Raw genomic sequence first — 22,565 nt, forward strand, 5'->3', positions numbered from 1 at the left:
TCCTTTGCTGCTGCTGCTGCATCACAGACAAGACAGACAATCACAGACAACAAGCAGTGGAGGGAGCCCTCATCCCACAGCTCATGTGAGAGGTCAAACAGTCGCCCTCTTGCTGAGAGCAGTTGCGTCAGGCCAGTGCAGGCTCCAACAAATCTCCGGAGGGCCAGAGACTCCCTGACGGCCGCATTGAGAGGCCTCAAGGGCCGCGAGTGGCCCCAGGGCCAGGGTTTGGGCACCCCTGCTATACATGATTACCTGAGGGTAGGTCCTATTGAACTCAATGGGACTTACATCTGAATAGACATGCATAGGCCTGGGCTGTAGGCAGCCTTAGGCAAGTCACTGCTTACCTGACTCTCCCACCTGCAATACAGGGATAATACAGCACAATCCTATGCAGATCTACTCAGCAATAAGCCATATTGTGTTCAGTGAGATTTACTCACAGGAAAGTGTGTATAGGATTGCAGCCATAGTCACTTATCTTATAGGGTTATTCTTAGGACAACAAAATCACTCATGTAGAGTGCTTTGAACTCCTGTAAGTGCTACGTAAGTAATACTGCCTTCTCTTTGTCCTGAATCTACAACCAATTAATTTCACTCCATGGCCTCAAATTCTAGCATCTAATGAGGCAGAAAGAGAAGGGGAGAATCATTTGTCTGGGTTTGGTCTGCATGTGTACCCTGAGCCCTGGAGATGGGCCAAGCTTGTAATTGAAAAGACAGTATACTTCTGTAGAAATTTTTCAGCCTCCCCATTCTATGTCTCCCACCTAGTTCCTGCATGCGGGGACGCCCTTGCGGGAAGAGATTGCTGCCGAGGTATACGAGGATGAGCTGGACCTGAGGCGGTCAGGCTCCTACCTGAACAGCAGCATCACCTCGGCGTGGAGCGAGCACAGCCTTGACCCCGATGACATTCGGGTGGGTGGAACACTCAGGACCTTCTTTTGACGCTAGCTATGCCAGAAACTGCAGAGTAAGAGTTGCCTTTTGCAGTCTTTCTCCTCTGAAGCCAATCCCCCCACCCTCCGCAACCCTAATAGATGCAAATCAAGAAAAGGGTGGGATGGAAGAGATCAATATTCAATGCAACGGAGGCTCATTTCTTCTGGTTTTGGCCGTGGGGGGCAAACTGGAATACTGGTGGTGGCACTCTGCTATTAACGCCACCCCTTCAGTTACGCAATTGGCTGCTTTTGCAGGGTGGGCTTTGCATTGAGAAAGGCCTCATGGGTGGAAGGGGATGAAGCGGAGGTAGAGCACTGTACACCTGCAAAAGTGTCCAGGTTCAGTCCCCAGCATCTCTTGGGCAGCAGGACTGGAAAAGACCTTGGAGAGTGGCTTCCAGTTATGGTAGGCCAGTGATGGCCAACCTTTTGGGCTTGATGTGTCAAAAATTCAGAAAATGCCTAACTTGATTCTGTTGGCAAGTTACCCCTGCTCCCCCTCCCCACTAAACAAAAGAGAAACAATTCTTTACATATTTGTTTATTTTTTAAAAAAATTCATTCCAATCATGTGTAGCGCTATGTATTATATAAGGAAACATCAAATAATTACAAAAATGAAATACGAGTAAAACAAACTCAGTTGTTGCCAAGTGTTGGTGAATCCTGGCATGTCATCCAAAATGTCATTGTGTGACACCTTTGACACGCATGTCATAGGTTCGCCATCACTGTGATAGAGCAATGACCTTTACCATGTCACCACGTCAATCCCCCATCAGCCACACGGGAACCACTTAAGCTCAGTGAGTGATAAATAGCCTTGATTTCTCTTCCTTTCCCAGCTAGATGGTGGTGATCAGCATGCACACCTATTGTGATTTAGCCCCTTCTTTTCTTCCAGGCCAATGGAAAGGAGAGAAAAGGCAGAGTGTGGCATGGAAACAGCATAGACTTGCTTATGAAAGGGGGAGGAAGAGAAAGTGAGGCAAGGCAGAGAGTGAGTGCTATGATTATGATACAGGAGAGCAAACAGAGGGTTGTGAGGCTGGGGGGCTTGGCCAAAGTCGTCTTCCCGAAGCCAAAGTTGCCCTAACCCTGGTTGCTGTTCAAAGTGTGCAGGCCTGAACCTCAAAACATAATGGTAGTGGCAGGTTGTTGCCTCTAAATCAGCAGGGGTGGGAGGAGGGGCTGCCAACCATATTGCACAAGATGGGCCATGGGTCTGATTTGGTATAAGTCAACTTCCTATGTGGTGTAATGCTTCGAGAGACCTGGAAGATCCAGGTTCAATTCCCCACTCAGCCATGAAGCTTCCTAGGTGACCTTGGGCCAGTCACGATCTCTCAGCCTCACCTACCTCACAGGGTTGTTGTGGAAACAAAAGGAGGGGAGGAACCATGTACACCACCCTGAGCTCCTTGGAAGAAGCATGGTTAAAAATGTAGTTGATGGCTAGCTCAATCGCTAGATAAACTAGATAGATATCCTAGCCCTATTTTCCAAGGCACAACTATTACCTGATTGGCAGTGGCGGCGGCAGCATGAAAAGCTATGGTGGGCTGGATAAACCCATGTTTCATGAAGTTAATTATCGTTGCATCACTCGAGGATATAACTCAGGCAATCTAAGGTTATGCATGTGTAGACTTGGTAGTGTTGGCCTTCAGCTCAATTTGATAACATGGCTATTATCATTATGCTTTTGACTGAATAAGAATTTTGTTTTTTTCTTTCCCCCTCCCTTTGTGTCTGTGTCCTGCGCCCTTTTCCTCACTGCCCCCTCCCCACTACACATCACATGTAGGATGAACTAAAAAAGCTTTACACACAACTGGAGGTTCACAAGACCAAGAAGATGACCGCCAACAACCCTCATCTGCAGAAGAAGAGGAGTTCGAAGAGGGGCCTTGGCCGCTCCTTCATGAGGCGTATCACTGAAATCCCTGAATCTATGTCCCGGCAGTGCAGCAGAGAGGAGAAAGGAGGCTCTGTCGGTGGGGGGAGCAGAAGTCGCTCAAGTTCCTACCAACGGAGGCGCTTAGACTCTGGTAGCTCAAGTGTGAAGCTGAAAGACGACTCCTCTTCCAAGCATAAGGCGGCCTCGTCACTGAAGAAGTCCCACAGCACCTCTGACCACATGGGGGACATCAAGGAGAACAGCTTGCCCACTAGGCACGACAGCTGCAAAGAAGCTCCTTTGTTGGACTCAATGATGAGGAGAAAACTGGCCAAGAAAGCCTCGGAGAGATCCAACAGCGATTCTCTGGATGACTCAGCACCTCTGGTCTACAAGTCGGCCAGCGCGCACAACCTGATGGCGGATAAGAAACCTCTGCACCCCAGGCCCTCCCCTCTACAGAAATCCCTCAGTGTTGTCACCAGCGCTAAAGAGAAAGCCTTGCTGGTAACCAGCAGGGCCTATTTAGAAGACAGCAATAAACAAGCCCAAGATGAGGAAAGGAGAAGAGCTACAGAAGCCTACGTGAAAGGAAGTGACAGACCTGGAAAGGCTGAGGTGAATGACGGTGCCTCAGAAGTCATCGTGAAACCACTACAGATGGATGACACGTCTGAAGGAACAGTGAGCTCCCTTTTGGAAGAGAGCAGCTCCAGCAAAGACACGGGGGAGCCGTGTGAAGCTGTGACAGCCCTGTCAACACCCTCAGAAACGAGGTCACAGAAACATGTCACATACACTCCTATCAGGAGTATCAGCATCAACACCTCTGACATGCTCAGGAAGAGGCAGCATACCGGCAAGAAGACACCGCCTGAACCACCCATCAGGCAGCAAAGTTTGGGTTACGGCTTTGAAAGGAGAGATGTTGTCTCAGGGGATGTGGAGGACCAAATGCAGCCTTCTGCTCAGTCCCCCCAAAAGGACTCCACTGACATTCCAATGCTGGTCAACATCTGTCCCTGGGAAAAAGAGGACTCTCCAGAAAAAACGGAGCTGGAAAGGTCTAAACAGACAGAAGGTGGTGTACCCCATTCTTCCCCAGTTGGACTTAACAGGCTGGCCTCCATTGCCGCAGAAGTCTGCCCTTGGGAGGTCATGGAAGTGCCTGTTTCAAGCAAGAAAGACTCCCAGGGGAGTGACTTAGAGAGTCAGAAGAGCTCTCCAGAGAAGCAAACCCAAAGCCCTCAAATCTCCCCTCCCAAGAGCTCCCTAAAAAGCTTAAGTATGGCCATTAAAGCATTCAATCGGTCAAAGATAAAGGCAAGCATAAAGGCAAGGAAGGAAGGTGAGGGAAGCCCAGGGAAAAATGAGAAAGACAAAGATACCACTGGGAAGCCCAGATTGGCCGAAGTGGCTTCAATCTTTCTCAGAGGGTCACCAGTTCAGGTAACATCCAGGAGTCCTGGAGAAAGCAGGGCAAGGGTAGTTAGCAAGCAAGCGACTGTCTGCCCTTGGGACGAGGAGGAGGAAGAGGTCCTTCCCAGCCCACAAAGGAGCAGTTCAAGCAAAGCACTTGAGATAGGCCCTTGGGAAATGAGTCCGGATGACCTTGCACAAGGTAGAGCAAGCAGCACAGAAAACATGGCTGGCAAAAATGCTGGAAAGATCTCCTCCGCCACCCAACTGGAAAGGACCAAGAACCAGTGGGAATCCACCTGCCCCTGGGAGGCCATAAATGCTTGTCAAAACAAGGAAGAGAAAACATCCAGTGTGCCTCTAGTGGTTTCGAAGACAGACAACAAGAAGACAGAGGTGTGTCCTTGGGAAGTGGCAGAGGACACAGTCAACACTCAAAGGGAAACGAGTAGAGCCTTGTCAGTAAAAGAGGGCAAAGGAAAACCTTCTGATGGATACAGGAAATGGACATCTTCAAGAGAGGCTCTTTCAACAGAAACCCAAGACAAAGTGACAGGCCAGTGTGATTCCAGGGAGATCAAGGAACCTTCTCTGGGAACAGAGAATAAAAAGAGCCCAGATCTCTCCAAGGTAGACCAAAAGAAATTCAAGAGTGTTGAGAAGAGCAAAGCACAAGTTGGCCCTTGGAAAACAGAGGAGGCTGGCATGAGTCCTAAGACACAAATCTGCCCATGGGAGGTAGAAGAACCTCCCACCAAGGAAAAAATTTCTGTAGATGACAGCAAAGGGTCTTCCAAAGAAGAGAAGATAATAAATCTAAGAGGAGTGGCAATGAAGAAACCAGAAGACTGCATCTGCCCCTGGGAGACAATGGAATTGCCAGCAAAATCAGAGGCAAAAACTGCAGCGGCTTGGAAAAAATCAGATGATGCAGCAAACATCAAAGCAGAAATGTGCCCTTGGGAGACGACTGATGTGCCATCTGAGAAACCAGGAGAGGATTTCAAAGAGACTGAAAGCTACAAGCTGAAAAGTCTAGAATCAAAGAAGACCAAAGATGCTCCATCTAGGAAACTAGAGAGATTGAGCAGCCCTCAAGACTCTGTGTGCCCTTGGGAAAATGCAGGTGCTGAAGACTTCTCCATAAATATACCAGATCCATCCAAAGGAGTTTTGAAGACATCAAGCAGGGTGGAGAGTAAAAAAGTTGAAGTTTGTCCTTGGGAAACTGAGACAGGTGAAGTGTGTTCTCCAGAAGTGACTGCATCTCCATTGGGGGAAAGGACAAAGCAGGTTGGTGGAGAACCTTCTAGGGTCATATTGAAAATGGCACAGCCTCTTAAAACACAAGAGGAGAAGATGCAGCATGATCCCATCTGTCCCTGGGAGAGTACTGAATCTGAAGGGACTTTGGTAAAGCCCAGCACAAAATCTTTAGACCCAAGTAAAGGTAGCTCGAAGAAGCTCGACAGCTTCCAGAGCAAAAGGGCAGCGATTGCTCCTTGGGAAACACAAGAGGCAGAAGCAGATATTAAAACAGCAATATGTCCTTGGGAGTGTAGTGATATTCCAACACCAAAAGGAACATTAGAAAAAAATGTCAGCATGCTCTCCAGAGAGGAGAATAAAGAAACCAGGGAGTCAGCCTGTCCATCAGACAGCGCAGGCAGCAAGGATTTGTTTACTAAACCCAAGCCTAAAAGCCCAGATGTGACCAGAGGCAGCTCAAAGAAATCAGACAGCATGGAAGGTCAAAAGGCAGCAATTTGTCCTTGGGAGGTTGAGGACACTGAAGTTGATGCAAAAACAGAAATCTGCCCCTGGGAAAGGACTCAGACTCCATCAGATAAAAGGTCCTCAAAACAAGATACAGGTGGAGCATCAGAAAGGACTGGAGACATCAGGGCTATACCTCCAGAGAAGGTGACCAGTCCACGAGAATCCATCTGTCCTTGGGAAACTGTGGATACTGATGACCTGTCCTCAGGGTTCAGTGTGAAAAGTCCAGGCTTGTCTAAAGTAGGTTCCAGGAAATCCCACAGCATTGAGAGCCTCAAGGCAGAAGCATATCCTTGGGAAACTCAGGAAGCAGAACTACTTGAAAGCCCTCTGAGTAGAACACCATCATCCAAAGGAGGTTGGACTCATGAAAGTGTTAGGCATCCTCTCCTGAAACAGACAGGGCTTTCTATGGAAAGGGCGAGCAGCCCTCGAGAGTCCATCTGCCCATGGGAAAGTGCTGATGACACAGAACGCTCTGCTAAACCTGAAGTGTATAAAATCCCTTTGAAGAAATCGGACAGTGATGAGAGCTTAAAGGCAGAGGTCTGTCCTTGGGAAGTGACTGAAGGCCCAGCAAAGAAAAGCATTTTGAGAAAGGACGACGGGAGGAGCCCCATACCAATCAGTTATTCCAAGACAATGGAGAAGCTGAGCAGCTCACGAGAGGAGATCTGTCCTTGGGAGAGCATGGAGCTGGAGGAAGCTTCAGCAGGATCTTTTGGCCCAAGTCCAGCTCTCTCCAAAGCTGGGTCATGGAAGTCTGATAGTGCTGAAAGCCTAAGGGCAGAGATTTGTCCGTGGGAAACTGTAGAACTGGAAGAGAGTAGCACAGAAGAAATGAGCCCATGGACAACGGTTATAGCCCCATTTGAAAAAGGGAAGTTGAAGCAGGAGCTAGTGGGGCCTTCAAAAGTGAAGAAAGGCAAAGCATCGTCAAGCCCAGACTCAAAGAAAAGTGGGGGAGAAGCTGTATTTAGGAAAGTAGAGAAGTCCAAAAGCCACCAAGAGTCTGTTTTGCCCTGGGGGAGTATGGATTTTGACAAACCACCAGCCAAAAGCACTAAAAGTCTTGATCTGTTGCATGTAAGTTCCAAAAAATCGGACAGTGCTGAAAGTCTAAAGGCAGAGATTTGCCCATGGGAATTCCAGGAGATAATTCAGATGAGAGATAAAACTGAAATATGTCCATGGGAGGGAGCTGAAGGACCTCCAGAGAGAGGAACTATGAGAGAGGATAAGGGTAGGAGTTCTGAAGATGAAAGAAGCACCTCGCCAATGGGACATTTGAAGTCAGTGGAGAAAGTGAGCAGCTCACGAGAATCCATTTGTCCTTGGGAGAGCATGGAGCTCTTCAGCGGCAGCAGTACTCCGGACCTGTCCAAAGCTGGCTCCAAGAAATCGGGCAGTGTTGAAAGCTTGAGAGCAGAAGTGTGTCCTTGGGAAATGGAGGAAGACTGTTTGGGTAGTAGCGTTGAAATGCACTCCAGGAAACCAGCCCAGGTCCCAACCTGTAAAGAGAAACTAAGACAAGAAGGCAAAGCCCAAACACAGACAAGACCAGGTGGCAAGAAAGCTGGGAAAGAGATGGCATCCAAAATGATTGAGAAGACTCGCAGCCATCAAGAGTTAGTTTCCCATCAGAAGAGCACAAATGAACTTGCGGAAAAGCTCAGCAGCAGAAGTTTGGACTTTTCCAGCGTGGGCGCCAATAAATCTGACAGTGTTGAAAGCCGAAGGGCTGGGGTCTGCCCATGGGAAACCCAAGAGGTGGACTTTTCTGCCAATGCTGACGTGTGCCCATGGGAGGTAGCTGAGGCTCCATCAGAGAAAGGGACATCAGGGAAGGATGTTGGTGAGGTTTCCAAAGGACATGTGAAAGCCATTTCAAAAGCCCTTGAGAAAGACAGCAGCTTTCGGGAATCTCTCTGCCCATGGGAGAGCACCACCACAGCAGAAGTCTTGAAAACAAGCGACTCGACCAGTGTTTCTTCAAAGAGGTCTGACAGCACCGAAAGCAGGAAAGCTGATATTTGCCCTTGGGAAGTGGATCTGCCGAGAGCATCCTCAAAGGAGGAGATCTGTCCGTGGCAAGCAGGTACAGTGTTGCCCATTAAGAAGGACAAGCATGCAACACACCCCAGCAGCACCGAAATGCCAAAAGGGGATGCGAAAAGATCTGAAAGCAAACAGGAGGGTCTGGCTGGGCACAAGCCCTTGTGCCGCAGCCTTCCAGAGAGCACACAAGCGAGGGGTTTGTGCAAAGGCAGCAGCCCACTGGCAGTCACATCAGCAAAAAGCAGAGGCGAACGATGTCCTTGGGAAGTGGAGGAAGACCCCACCTCAACAAGAAAAGATGCTGCTGACATCAGCAAAGCTTTCTCAGCTGTATGTCCATGGGAGACAGAAGATACCAGCCCCACTTCTGTCATTCCAGGGAAAAGCAAAGCAGGCGAGAAGCCCAAAGGTGACGACACAAAAGATCCCAGCAAAGTCAAATCGGACGTTTGTCCTTGGGACTGTGACTGAACTTGAACTCAGAACTCGTTTTGAGAAAGGCTCCTGTCAAATGACAGCTCCTATGCCATGCAAACTGGCTTAGGTCTACTGCCTGAATTGCATGAAAAGACATTTCTGGGGAGCATGCCCACCCTATTTGTTAGGGGAAAGAAATGGCGCTTGAACATTAGAGCAGTCATTAGGCAGGCTGGCTGTCATAAGAGAAGAGCATTGTACCTTCCTGCCTTCATTTGTGGATAACCCAAGCTAGCTGCAAAACTCTGCACGTTCCGTTCTCTGTGCATAAACCTGTAGCACACGGCCTTGTCTCCCCCGTAGTTTCCAGACCATCCACTCCCGATGTCTGTAAATAATGATTTCTGCAGAACATGCGCTCAGTACAGTAACTGTTAAAAACGGGCTCTGGGCCAGGCTGAATGACATCAGATCGAATGATAATTGGGAATTGTTTGGCAGGGAGGCTTGCACTGATCACAGAGTTCCTGCTGGTTTTGCTTTGTCATTTCACCTGGATGTCTAGCAGGCAGGGGGCATGAATAGTGTCATGCATTCCCCAAGAAACTTGGGGGGGGGGGGGTGAAACATGCAAGCCATGGCTGACTGAGTAATCCACTCCCAAAGTGTTATCTATTGGTCCCGCTTAACAGCACACCCTCTGCATTCCCTTTGAGCGGGCAACAATCCTACTCAGGCTAATCTCCCATTTACACCCCAAATCTCGGACTCCCCACTTATCAGGTTGGCTTCTGGAACAGCAACATTTAAACTTTTGTATTGTCTCATTTATGTCAGCTTGACGCCTGAATGTAACCTCTGGATATCAGTGGCTCTCCAAGCCAGTTCTTGCTCTCTCTCCCCCTCCCACCATCAAACGTTTCTACATATCTCTCCAGGGAAGAGTGAGTAGTTTAGGTATTAGATGACACATGGGAGGCTTGATGTTTGCTTAAAGCTGTGAATTGCAAACATTCTACTTTGAAACACCCCCCCCCCATTTTCATGTTGATGTGGGAGGAAAGGACATTCTGTGCATTGCAGAGGATTCTGGGGTGCAAATCGGTTCACACGGGGCAGTGTCCAGGTTGGTTGCGCTCTGTAATCTGATTGCGCACCCAACATCTCTCTGACACATATGTTAAAGGGAAAAATCAACAGTGGTAAGTAGCATTTCCAGTAAGTTTGCCCATCATTACCCGTGGGGCAAGCTAAGCCCGCCCCTTCCTTCTGGTGACCCCAGTGCATGTCTGTCCCAGACCACAATCTTACTACTTTTGTCACAGGGAACTCAGTGGGGTTGGTAGAGAATTGAGTCCACCACATCTGCTTAACTCTATTCCAGATCACTAGGGTGCATCTGTACCTTTAATACTGATTTACATATGAGATAGAGATATATAGCCACCTCCCAAAAAAGATTTTGCTCATTAGGATTATTATATGAAACTCAGCAATCTTTAATCCTTCTCTCCTACCAAGCCATTTCTAGACCCTCTTTCTCTTGGTCTCTTCAGCCCCCACCTCATAGACAATCTCATCTGCCCAAGCCCTGTGAATTTTTTTCTTAGGCGCACTGAACCTGCAATCTCCCCGTCCCTCGTACCTGTCCCACTAATTTGAGCATTCAATGACTCAAACTCTCTCCTTCACAAGGTGTTTCATGACATCTCTGCTGTCAGCCAAAGTCTGGGATTGCTTACCAGTAACAAGGAGCTGCTGGTTCCATTTGACTTTTTTTCTGGCTTAGTCTTGCAAAAAAAAAATAAAATGGAAGGAATGCACTTGGTAGATAGAACTGAAAGGGGTTTGGGGGGAGGGTGTGAAGTAAATATGCTGATTCATTTCTGAGCTTTAAAAATATTTTCAAAAAAAGAGGAAAACATCATTCTCTCCCCCACACATAGAAGATCAGGGAAAAAGCAGGGGTTTAAAGCAGGGAGAGCCAAGATGTTGTAGTGTTTCGGAGTTGGACTTAGACCTGCTGAATCTTGGTTCAAATCCCTGTTCAGCCATGAGGCCTCCTTGGGTCAGTTACCCATCTCTTAGCCTCACCTACCTCACAGGGTTGTTGCAAGGGAAGGGGAGGAACTATGTACACCATCCTGAGCTCTTTAGAGCAGTGGTTCTCACACATTTAGCACCGGGACCCACTTTTTAGAATGAGAATCTGTCAGGAGCCATGAAAAGTGATGTCATGACCGGAAGTGACATCATCGAGCAGGAACATTTTTAACAATCCTAGGTTGTAATCCTGTCCACACTTACCCAAGATTAAGTCCCATTTACTATCATTGTTAAAAGAATATACATAGTAGCTTGTCAAAAGTACAGGTCTATTTCCCCAAATGCAGTCACATACCATGGCAGCATCAAGTCTACTATATTAAAAATATAATATTGAAATGAATGGGGACCCACCTGAAATTGGCTCGTGACCCACCTGGTGGGTCCTGACCCAGTTTGAGAAACACTGCCTTAGAGAAAGGGAGGTATAAACATGCAAAAAAGGGGGTGGAGTAAATAATAAAATCATGAAGTACGTTTAGGTTCAACAGGAAGATGGACAGCTTATATATAGAAGCTGACATGAATAAAGGAATTGCGGGAGGGGGAGAGTTCTCTTTTTTGGCATATGTGGGAATATAGACAAAAAGCATCCAATTTACCTGATGGATCCCACAATAATATAGTGGATCACATTACTCAAGCACCCTGGATTATTTAATTTAGCCCTGATGGTACACGGTGCTTCCTGGCACACCACTTGGCAATTACTAGCACAGAGACTCAGCAGAACCACCTCCTTTGGGGTTTTTTTCCTAGTTTCTTTGCCACATGATGCAGATTGTTGCCAATTCCATTATGCTGAACATAACTGAGACAGAGCATGAGTGGTGACTTCACCCACTTCAAGTCTAAATCCCACTTTGTCCACTCGATCCCTGCAGAGAAGTGGGTACCAGCCACTGTGCAACCCAGACGACTATGCTACTTGCATTGTAGGGGAGGCCCAGTCCTGGCTAGCCATCCCAGAAGTTCAGCCCAAGCTGCCAGCTTGCCCTGACACAACACATACGTGTGCATGAATAATATCAGAAGAAAACCCGGTGTTGGTGTCTGAGGTCCCCACCAGACGTGCAGTTATTCCTTGGGAAAATGCATCCATGAGTCGCATCCAAGAGTGTCCGTTCATGTGGGACTTGCAACCACATGCTCAAGACAATATGGGGAGGGGGGTTTCTTTGTGGTAAAAGCCACTCCAATTCCTCCCTCAGCACTGTCAGTCAGCCTTTGGTGGATTTTCTGTCTCTACCCATCTCCCAGCAATGCTTGCCTGCCTAAAAGGGTGAGAGTTCCCTCCTGAGGGCTTGTCAACTTGAAGGCAGAAATCTTCCTGGTTCAAGTATATCATGTTATTCGCCATCATGGGTCAGTCAAAATTCAAACCAAGGTCTGCTTTTGCACCTTTCTGTCCTACTCACAAGCAAGAAGGCAAAGGTGGCTGCCCATAGTCTGAGGGGAAAGGTGGGGTATAAATGCATTAAATAAAAATGTCCAAAGCCAACATGGAAGATTCGGAACTCACTGCATAAAAAGTAAAAATGGGAATTGGCTAATTCCATGGGAAAAGACTGATGGATTAAAAAACCCACATGGGTTTTGCATCCAAATGTGCAGCTATTCTGTGGCAAACACTGGGTTCCACATGGGGTTTTGCTTGTTTTGTTTGGACCTTAGACTGAATTTCTTGCAGCCCCCTTCTTTCGTAGAAAGAAACTGGAAAAGGGAAGAGGCATGGCCACAGAATATCTAGTGAGGATTAGGAGACAGTATGCTTCAGAAGACAGAACCTAAAAATGGGTTCTACTCAACATTAACATTCACAGGCTCCAGTATCTCTCCTCCCACACCATCCCTGGCTAACTTGCTGGGAATCAGCCACGCAGGAGGTTGAAGATTTGGAGGAGGATTAGATCCTCTTGTGATTTCTTCTCTCAGATATTCCACACCACCCATTTCTCTGTTCATTAGCTGCTAGTCCCAACCCACAAGAGGAAACTTATGGAATAAAAGTGGAGTACTCTTCTTTATGAGGAGCTAGGACCCAAAATTTTCTTTACCCTCCCCTCCCCTCCCCTGTGAGCTGTCCATTGCACCTTTACAAAGCACCACTAATGTAGTATGAGCTCACCCGTCTATCTCAGTGCTGAATGTCAAATGGGGTAATCTAATTCTGTAATAAATGTAAATACATAAATAAAGGTCTATTATCTCTATCTGTTGACAGGAAGTGTGTGACTGATTCTTTGTAGCCAGGGAAGGGAATGGTGGGATTTTTGGGGCAACACTTGCTTGTGTTTGCTGTGCTCCCCTTCCACCTTGAAAATACCCAGCAATACAACCATCAGACCAAATGAAGCCGAATCCCAAATGCATTTCCAATGGGACTGGCTATTTATCAAATCTGCCCAAGACTGCACGTAAGTTAGCTGTCCCAATAAGTCAACAGAGTTGTGAAGTACTTTAGAGTATAAACAACTGAGGCACCACCCAACCCCTCTTTGGACAGTAGAAGAAAACAAAACAGAGTTGCAAGATCAATTGCTGTGACCCATGTCAGAGGTCTGTTTCACAGATGGACACATGGCAGCCCCAGTTCTGCTCCTCCACAGGTCCTGACAGGTAAACCAGTGTAATGCATCCGCAAGTACATCTGCTACATTTACAATTAAAACGTCTTAAATGTACACTTAACAACATTAGAAGGGGCCCTAAGAACTTTGCTTCTGACAGGCAAGGAAATGGGGAAACAGGCCTGTGCACAAAAAGACCCTGGCAGGATTCTGTGCCCTGACTTGCATTTACTTCCTCCAAGCCAAAGTTGCATAGGGGCAGAAAGCACCCATGGTGAAAGCAGAACGTTGTACGCAGGACCCATTGCAGTGCTTGGTTTCTCCACTCCGGCTTGTACTTTGTACTCCATTTAACCTTTGTCCTGCAGAGACTCTCTGGGACTCTGATTTGAACCACTTCAGGCAACTGTTTTAACATTCTTTTAGTACTACCAACAGATCACCAGGCCCTTACTGGAGGACAAAAATGATGCAGCCTTGCCCTGAGGGCTTGTTACCTTGGCTACATACCAAGAAAGACTAAGGGCACAATCCAAATTGCGCCCTATGCTGGCTCAAGTCCCTTGACTTCCTTCTCAGGAGGAAGCCAGGCCAGCGCTCTGAAAAGCCAGCTTCCCCCAAGCTCCTTGCATCGGCTCAGATGAGCCGATGCAAGGATGAAAGGTAGGCATGGGGGGCAGGGAGGAGCAGGGAGGGAAGCGTTCCTGGGCAGGGGGGAAGGAGGGCAATGGGTGCCCCCGGGTGCAGGCAGGTGGGAAGCGGGGCTAGGATCCGGTAGTTATGCTGGATCCCAACCCCCATTCCCAGGGAGAATAGAGTGGCTTCAAGCTGCTCTCCTTGGACTTGTACCACCTCAGGAGGTGGCACAAGTCTGAGGAGACCCATAGGCGCCAGCAGCCCTTACCCAGGGGTAATGGGAAAAGTTTCCCCTTGCCTCTGCCTAAGCTGCTGATGGTCACAATCCTGCACTGGATACAGTGCAAGCCTCCTGGCTTGCCTGTTCCTGCGCAAGTTAGGATTGCGCCCTAAGTGTACCTTGCGGTAAAAAAATAAGTCTGAAGGCTGCACTAAACTCCATGCCAAGAGGGGGTGGATGCCCTGAATAAGTTGGCATCTATTTGCTTTGTATGTATAATTTACCCTGCTTATGGTACCCGAAGGAAAGAGCAAGAAGCCATGCAAGACGCTGAAGCCTTGGCAACTGAGCAGCAGAAATGTGACTGAGCTTTCTCTCACCTCACTTTTCAAATCTACCTTTGCATGTCATCCACTGTTGTTGTCCCCACTAGGCTCCTGTATATAAGCAGAGTGTAAATGTCAAGGTCAAAACTTGGCAAGGGCATTTTGGTATGTTTGGTATGGCAGGAGTAGGGCACTATTAGCCATTATGGACACTATACAACAGGAGCTTCTGCTTGTTACACAACCATAACCCAGTCAAGTCAGTACTTCAAATTCCAAAAGCAAGCCTAGCTGAGCATTTTTTAAAAATTCTATTTCAGTAAGAGGAAGTGGCTCAACTGGAAAAATGTTATATGCCTGAAAACTATGGATTTCCTTGGGGGAAGATGGCTAAATCATGCACAGCTACTACTCACTGAAAACTGAACATCTCATTTGGAAGGGTCATCCATTTGCAGGGTTTTTGTGTTTTACTTTTAAGAGCTGAGAAGGCAGCTATGCCTTCACCATTAAGCTGAAGTCCTGCAATTTGTAAAATAGATGTGTGCCTATGAAGAGGTACAGAGTGCTCAAATCCCCCCCTCCCCATCTATAACCACTGTCAGGTCCAACCTACCTGGTCATAGCAGCACAGCTTTCTCCGTAAAATATGCAACAGGCAGGTTTGAAAAATTGTTTTTTGGTTTATTTTTTTTAAGCAGACACACTGATCAAGAAAATAAGAATCTTGAAAGCAAAGGGCATCAAGTCATTTTAGTCAGAGCTTGAAAGAAAACAGCAATTGGTCTCACAAGGAAAACTGAAGAGCAAATCTAGGGGGCTGATGAATTCCCCATGCACTTCCCCAGGCTTGGAGCTTTGTGTTTAAGTTCTCAGAATCAAACTCTTGCAGGCAAAGCAGCCGTGCACATGTTCCCATACACAGACAGGACTGGAACAGGGACATGAAATGCAAGAGGCTTCTAAGGTTGGCACCACATGCTTCAAGTTCCTCTGCCCAAGGTATCAACTTCTGTCCTCAGTGATCTATTTCTTTGGCACTATTGGTGCCACTGGGTCTGCTGAATTGGTGCTGCTTCAGAAAAACTGACGTCTTCATATTCTTGCAGAGGTTCTAGGGTTGGGCCCGGGATCAACACAGTCTGCAAAGTTAAAAAAGAAGAGCCACACAAATTGGGCCATCAGTTTCCAGCAGCCACCCTTCAATATTGCACTAGCTAATCAAGAGGGAGGGATAGAGCATTCTAGTACTGTCCTCCAGTATCTACCATAGAGGGCAATGCCTGAAGAAGAGCAGGCCAAGCTTGCTTTTCTAAACCTGATTCTGCCTCCTGCATTTCACACACCAGAAATGGTTTTCAAGCCAATCAAGGGATAAGCAATGCTCCTGAGCCTCAAAACAGAAGCTGAATCTGGAAGGGGAGTGAGAAAAGAAGCAAGGCAGAGGACTGACTTCTTCCTTCTATGGATCGTGGTTCTGGGGGTGAATGTTGGAACCTATTGCCCCTACCCCCTGGTGCTATTTTCAAGGGGGAATCGGGATACTCTCCAGAGGGTCCCCTGTCAGTGGTGGCCAGATCACTCATGGTCAGGGTGGTGGGTTTGTTCTATACCCTCCTTGCCCTAAACCTATTACTGCCCTAAGTGCAGCATTTTAATTTCCCCCTTTGGGTTGAATGGCAGTTAGCCACTTACAAGGGAAGTAAACTAGAAGCACAGACATGCTGCCTTGTATCCATATGCATGAGAATACCTTGCAAATGGAGCACAAGGATAAGAAAGAAGCTAGAGCAAGATACCCAAAACACTGTACCTTGATGATGGGGTCTTTCGGTGGTGCCCAAGCTGGAACTATTTTGCCATGCAACCTCCACAGACCATATGGGTTGACTAGGTGTCTCTCAAACACAACATACTCCAGGACATCCTTTGGTATCTGCTCTCCGCCATACATCAGGCGTCCAAAGCGGTCATAGATAGCTAGAGTCTGCCAGGGAGAGTGGCAAGTTTTTGGGATCAAGCAGTGACTAAAAACACACTTCACATCTGGAGAATGAGAATGTTTAGACACAATTTACCTGCCGGGTGTGCATTCGAACTGTCACTTGTCCATACAGGTTGCCCTTGCTCACCATATCTGGGCATCGGACTTGGACCACTCTAGGGGGCTCCAACGACTCCACGAAGCTCCATCGGATAGTCTTATATCTGTTTCCCCGCACCATTTCCTAGCAATTCAACAGCTGCTTTTAGCATCCAAGGTGATGATCTCAGCTCTTTCAAAAGATGTGGAAAAACTCTGAGCACCTGCATGAACCCTCCCCTTCTCCCTCCAATCACACAAGAAGGAAACAGGGACTGATGGTATCCCAACGATAAAAGTGGATTTGTGGTGGGAAACTACAAAACGAGTATTTATATTTAGTTCACTAATTAAAAGTTTTATACGCTACCCTTGACTGAATTGGACTCATCAAGCTGAACCAGCTGCAAAAAATGCCAAGAGGGTAGCTACTTGAAAATATCAAAGAGTCACAGGGGCCAGAATCAACACACTATGCACACAGGGTGCTCCCAAACCTGGACAACATCAGCTGCTGGAGGCAGAAGAGGGTTCAGGTCAGTGGAAGGGCTAGGGATGGTTTGACATTGGTCAGGTTATAAATCTACCTGGTCCACAATTTGAGAGCACATGATCCAGTTACCTTGCTGAAGTTAAGAAGATCTAAATCCACTCAGTGCTGGGAATGGTGACCACCTGGACACAGACTACCAGCCCATCATGTATGTCAGTGTTATCATTACTGGGGGGGGGGGGTAATCACTTCACAAGACATTCTCTTAGATATTTACCGGGTAGCAGCGTTCAGTCACTAAGGAGTGAAGCTTCTGTTTGTTAAAGCTGCAGAGGGGAAGGAAAAAGAATATGAAGTTGCCAAGAGAACCATTTAGACTTTCCAACTGTTTTTTCCTAAACACATTTTGTATTTGACTGTCAGCAGCAAACACAACAAAAGCCTGGAACACACCACTGCACAGACACATACAAAAACAACAAGATTTGTTGACCTTTCATATCTCCTGTTATATTAAACATGCTCACTACAGAATGATCTCTAAATTCCAAATCATCTTTACAGATACTGGCACTCTCAAGAAACTGTATCTTACCCCCTCTGCCCCCCACCCCGATACAGAGACAGACAGATATTCGAAGACTGCAACAACATACACTCAAGATCAGAGTTTTTATTCTCGATTACTCAGTATGAGATAACTCTTATTGGTTAACCAGGTTGTGCTTGCATGAATTAAGGTGACCAACACTGGATTTTTCTTTAGGGGTTTAAGTAGGTTAGAATTGCCCTCTTTTACCCACACAGTTCATAATCTAGGCAGCCTAAGGGAAAACTGCTGAAGTGCTTACATACAGTTATGCTGTATAATTATGGATTTAAATCCTGCTTTTTTCCTTACATTATGGAACCAGGGTGTCTCACAATCAATCACAACTAAAACCATAAAATAATAAATACAATGATACAAAATCAAAAATGACATTACAACATTTAACTGCTATTTCTTTCATTATGTCCTATGGGGTATGTTCCTTTGGGATGCTTTTAGTGGGAAAAGCAGAAGAATTTTTTATTTTATTTTTTAAGAACACCCACTAGGAACCCAGTTGCAGCTGCAATATTTAACAGAATTCTAAACATTTTGGATAGGCTACATAGAGCCCAACCCTATCCAATTTTCCAGCACTGGTGCAGCTGCAATGCAGCCCCAAGGTTAGGGAACAAATGTTGCCATACCTTGAGGTGGCCTCTGTGACTGCTGCCCCACAACAAGATGCAGTGCATGCCCCATTGGTACAGTTGCACCAGCATTGGAAAACTGGATAGGATTGGGCCCATAGTCAAGTACTATCTGTGGCCCCTACTGCTGCAAACTTCCTGCATGTTTTAGAGGACTCTGGAGAGAAGCAGTGCCCAGTCTCACTTCAAGAAGGAAAAAGCAGAATTCTGAGTTCCTCTGATGGAATCTGCTTCCTACAAAACTGCAGCACAAAGCAAGAGACGCTGTTCCTGAGTTCTCTGTGCATGCTAGAGCATTTTGGGGGGGGGGTGCAAATGGAGAAGAAGAGAAGAGATTGCAAGATTGGTTTCTTGTACCTGACACAGAAAAACACATCTCCACTGCATTATCTGAAGGGTCAGATGTCAGAGGTAGTTACCATTGTGCCTGGATTTGCTGACCCTTGATCTTTTAAACACTCTAATCATTTTCAAAATGATCAAGTAAACACTGAACAATCGTGAGAAGACCCTTAAATCATGGTAGTCTACTGTTCGCTTTTGTCAGTACAGATATGTGCACTTGGTGAAGGACATTAGAAAATGCCTATGCACTGCAGTAGTATATACACAGGTATGAGATAATTTTAGGCTAAAAAAAAACACTGGTCCATGCAAGCTTCTCACAGAACTGAGCCTCATGAAAAGTTCTGAAAACCTCTGTGAAAACAGTATAGACAATGAAAAAGGTTAACCTATTTTCCTATCACCAGCTTTTTGAGTACAACAAGATTAGACTTAGCTGCTATGACAATAGTGCTTCCATAGGGGGCTGAGACAGGAGAGCAGCAAAAATCCAAAAGCACCTTACTTTGTCAAGTTATTGTGAGCTTCAATCAGGATTTCCTGGGCTTTTACTGGAAAAGTTTTAGTGCTGAAGTCAGGATCATGATCTTTGACCTTTCGGATTCTGCCAAGAACAATTTTAAAAAGGAAATAAAAATCATGAAGGAAAAACCATCTGTGCCAGGTATTTTGCTGGTGCAGATAATCTGCCCCCCATGTTGGATTATGCAGCCCAGTGCAAGGGGGGGGATAGGATCTGGGGAAGGAGGCATCCACATGTCTCGCCCTCTCCTGAGCCAGCCCCTCCCCCATCCTGCACACCCCCCACCCAGGAACACCTCCCCTCAGCCATGAAAAGCTGCACCACTGCCCTTACTGGTGCTACTTAACATCTGTGGCACGTTGTCATCCACTTCACAGCGCTGAGGCCTAGTGCCAACGCTCCCTGCTCTCTGAGTGTCATACGTGTGCTTTACGGCATGTTTGTGACACCCAGCGCCGGTGGTACAAGTGTACCACCAGCGCTAGAGCTCTTAGGATTGGGCTCTGAGTAGCCTTAATACTGACAATGTTGAAAGGTGCTGTTTGAGACTGATGACATAAACAGCACGTGCGACATGGGAAAACTGATAGCCACAAAATAGCCAGATGCGATAAACACAATGGCTGACAGATGCTTGAAGTACGTACGCCAGCTGTGATGCGGCATTCTGCTTGAGCTGCTCTGCCCTTTGCTTCAGACCCTCTTTTGACAAAGACGAAATGCGAGCATCCCCTTCTGGAGGAACATATGCATCGAAAATCCCAGCTATAGAATCAAACAAGACACACACTGCTAGGTTACTTCAGCAAACCAAAAGCAATTCAAAATTCAAGCAAGAGAGGTACAATTAAGATACACATGAATTCTCATTTTCAAATTTGATTTATTCCGAGATCTCTGCCCCACTTTTCCACCCTCCAAATGAGCCTTCTACTAACTACTTAGCTGTTACAAGCACGTGAGAGGATTAGTCGCCAGCGTAGGGAAAGGCAAGGGTGATTCAGAAGCCATTTGTTCAAGAAGTGTTTCTGGCATCTGCTACTGACAGCCACAGGACAAAGGGCTACATCCGTCTGCTGTTAGTCACTCTGGGAACCATGTTGATCAAGAAGCAAGGTATAAATCTTCAAACACAACCGACCGACATAGCTTAAGGTCCAAGATTTCACAGGGGTTTACATCCTGGGATCAACCTCATTCTAGCTCCTTGCCTAAAATAAGAGATCAATACTACCCACCTGTGCAGGCAATATTCATGGGGCGTGCCAACTGCTCATGAGGGACCACAAACCCTGCAGCCCTGGCATGCTTCTTTTGCTCTTCTGGAGTAGCATACTTTGCATTGACAGAAGGGGGAATGAAATGGCGCTTCTTTGTTCTCACTGGCACCACAAGAGAGAACGGAGCCAAGCGAGCAGGATTCAGTAAACATTCCACACGCTGGGGGAGGAAAAAAAGAACCAACAAATCAAACATCCAGCATTTGTTCACATTTCAGTTATTTATCCGTTTCTGTCAAGTTGATTTTCTCCAAAGCCAAGCACATACAGTTAGTCAGTATACTCAGTCTATTAGATGCACATTCAATTCATGCAATGGACTTTTAAGTGCATGAATGGGGGAAAAATAGGTTTTCCTCCTATTAAATAGATATAGTGATAACTTCTTATTTGCCAAGCATGAGCTTGTACACAAATTTCCTCTTGTTTAGGAGAGGTGTATGTGAGATACAGTCTCTGCTAACTGGGTAGGAGACATTTTTTTCAGGTGGGTACACCTTATTTATCAGGGGGAGAGTAACTGGCCCTCCTCACCGAAGCAGTGATTTTTCTAGTGGTTGCCTGCTGGTGTTCTTGCATCTTTTTAGATTGTGGGGCCTTTTGGAACAGGGAGTCATTCATTATTGGATTTTTCTCTGTAAGCCCTTTTGTGAACTTTTTGTTGAAAAGTGGTATATAAATAACTGGCAATAATAATAACAAACCCCTTCCCCAAAACAAGGAGTTCACAAACACAACCAACTCTTTTCACAGCAAAGAGATACAAGGAACACGTACACAAAAGTATCTATTCAAAACCAAGCACACAACACACCTTCCCTTCCCCCCCCCCGCCAAACATGCACACCCAAATACAGCACTGTGTCTATATTCACATAGAGATTTTCCTTTATTCTCAAACTTCCCCGTCCTTCCTCAAGGTCTTATAACTACAAAGCAGATACAAATTAAGCAGGGGAAGCTTCCCTCCACTCCGTATGTGGAAAGTTGCATCAACTGAATTTGTGGCAATCCTTAAGCCATTTCTGCCTAATGTTCCATATATGCAACAGGGACCAAATGTGTACACCTATGGGCCAGGCAAAAATGAGTTTAATATGTAAAACTCAAACTCCTTCCTAAAGCAGAAACACACACACACACACACACAGATTCCTTTCCTCAAACAATGTGAATAACTATTCATATTTAATTGTGTTGATCTTGTCTAATAAAAAGCAGAAAAAAGTTGTCCAAACATCCCCTCTCTGACCGACTCCAGTCCTCAACATACTGAATGGAGAGGAAAGAATAAAAGGTAGGGGCTGGTAAATAATGTTGTTTAGTCTAAGTGGCAGGGGGAAAATATACAAGGCAAAGGGAGAGGAAGGGCATAAGGCAGTAGTTCCCAATGTTATTTCACTTGTGCACCCCCTGGCAGCCCATTTCCATAAACTGGAAAATGTACCCCTCGTATTAGGAAAACATTTGCAATTAATATAGCTGCTGTTATTTCAAATTTATAGGCTTTCAACATATCTGATAATATAGGATGTGGTCACCAAAAACTAACAGTTAACGGGGGTTTTGCAAGCCTGCTAGCTACCGCCCTTCTGGCCTTGCCAGCTCTGCAAGGCATACTAATACAGACCTGCCTTTTTCCGCCGTTTTTTTTCAAGCACCCCTAAAGGTCCTGGCTAGTACCCCTGGGGGTACACATACCCCAGGCTGGGGACCACTGGCAAAGGGGAATAGGCATGCCAGTGGCTTTCATTATTACAGCCTCCATTGCCTTTTCCTACCATTATTCAGTTTTTTTTTTTTTTTAAGTACCCCTAAAGGTCCTAGCAAGTACCCCTGGGGGTAGATACCCCAGGTTGGGAATCACTAACACAGGGGAATAGGCATGCATGTCCTTTTGTGCAGGGAATGGGAGGCTTTCACCATTAGCAGCCTCCATAGCATCAGAACAAGGGAAGAAGAGAGCTACTCAGTCACAGATCAAGAGAAAACCCTCACCCCCATCCCCCCCTCCATAATTCACAGCCTGCTCAAGGCTTCTCCAGATACCTGCAAGCAGATGCATAGAGGTTGCTTAGCCATACTCAGCTGTAAGGGGGCAGCCATCATGGATCTCGTGCACTGCATCCTGGGAGGAACACAGGACCATTAGGAGGAAGGAGGCGTGGCGAATGCCTGCATTAGCTTGGGCAGGGGGGGAGGGGGAGAATCTCTT

General features: G+C 46.5%; 2 protein-coding genes across 2 annotated transcripts in view; one reads left to right on the top strand and one right to left on the bottom strand.

The window, feature by feature from the left end:
- GPR179 (G protein-coupled receptor 179) overlaps positions 1–8,580 on the top strand; it is a 58,026-nt gene extending 49,446 nt beyond the window's left edge. Inside the window, exons 10-11 of the mRNA XM_066630969.1 lie at positions 781–927; positions 2,761–8,580. Coding sequence (XP_066487066.1) covers positions 781–927; positions 2,761–8,580 — 5,967 coding nt within the window. The remainder of the gene's footprint in view (positions 1–780; positions 928–2,760) is intronic.
- A 6,467-nt stretch (positions 8,581–15,047) lies between these two features.
- Positions 15,048–22,462, bottom strand: MRPL45 (mitochondrial ribosomal protein L45). Its single transcript, XM_066628828.1, has 8 exons — positions 22,400–22,462; positions 20,309–20,510; positions 19,718–19,835; positions 19,053–19,151; positions 17,238–17,286; positions 16,463–16,612; positions 16,198–16,371; positions 15,048–15,526 (listed from the first exon to the last, which is right to left on the bottom strand). Exons 1-8 carry the CDS (start codon positions 22,457–22,459, stop codon positions 15,425–15,427), a joined length of 954 nt encoding a protein of 317 aa, XP_066484925.1. The 5' UTR covers positions 22,460–22,462; the 3' UTR covers positions 15,048–15,424.
- Positions 22,463–22,565: the final 103 nt, after the last annotated feature.

Source organism: Tiliqua scincoides, chromosome 5 (assembly GCF_035046505.1).
Source record: "Tiliqua scincoides isolate rTilSci1 chromosome 5, rTilSci1.hap2, whole genome shotgun sequence".
NCBI classification, from domain to species: Eukaryota; Metazoa; Chordata; class Lepidosauria; order Squamata; family Scincidae; genus Tiliqua; species Tiliqua scincoides.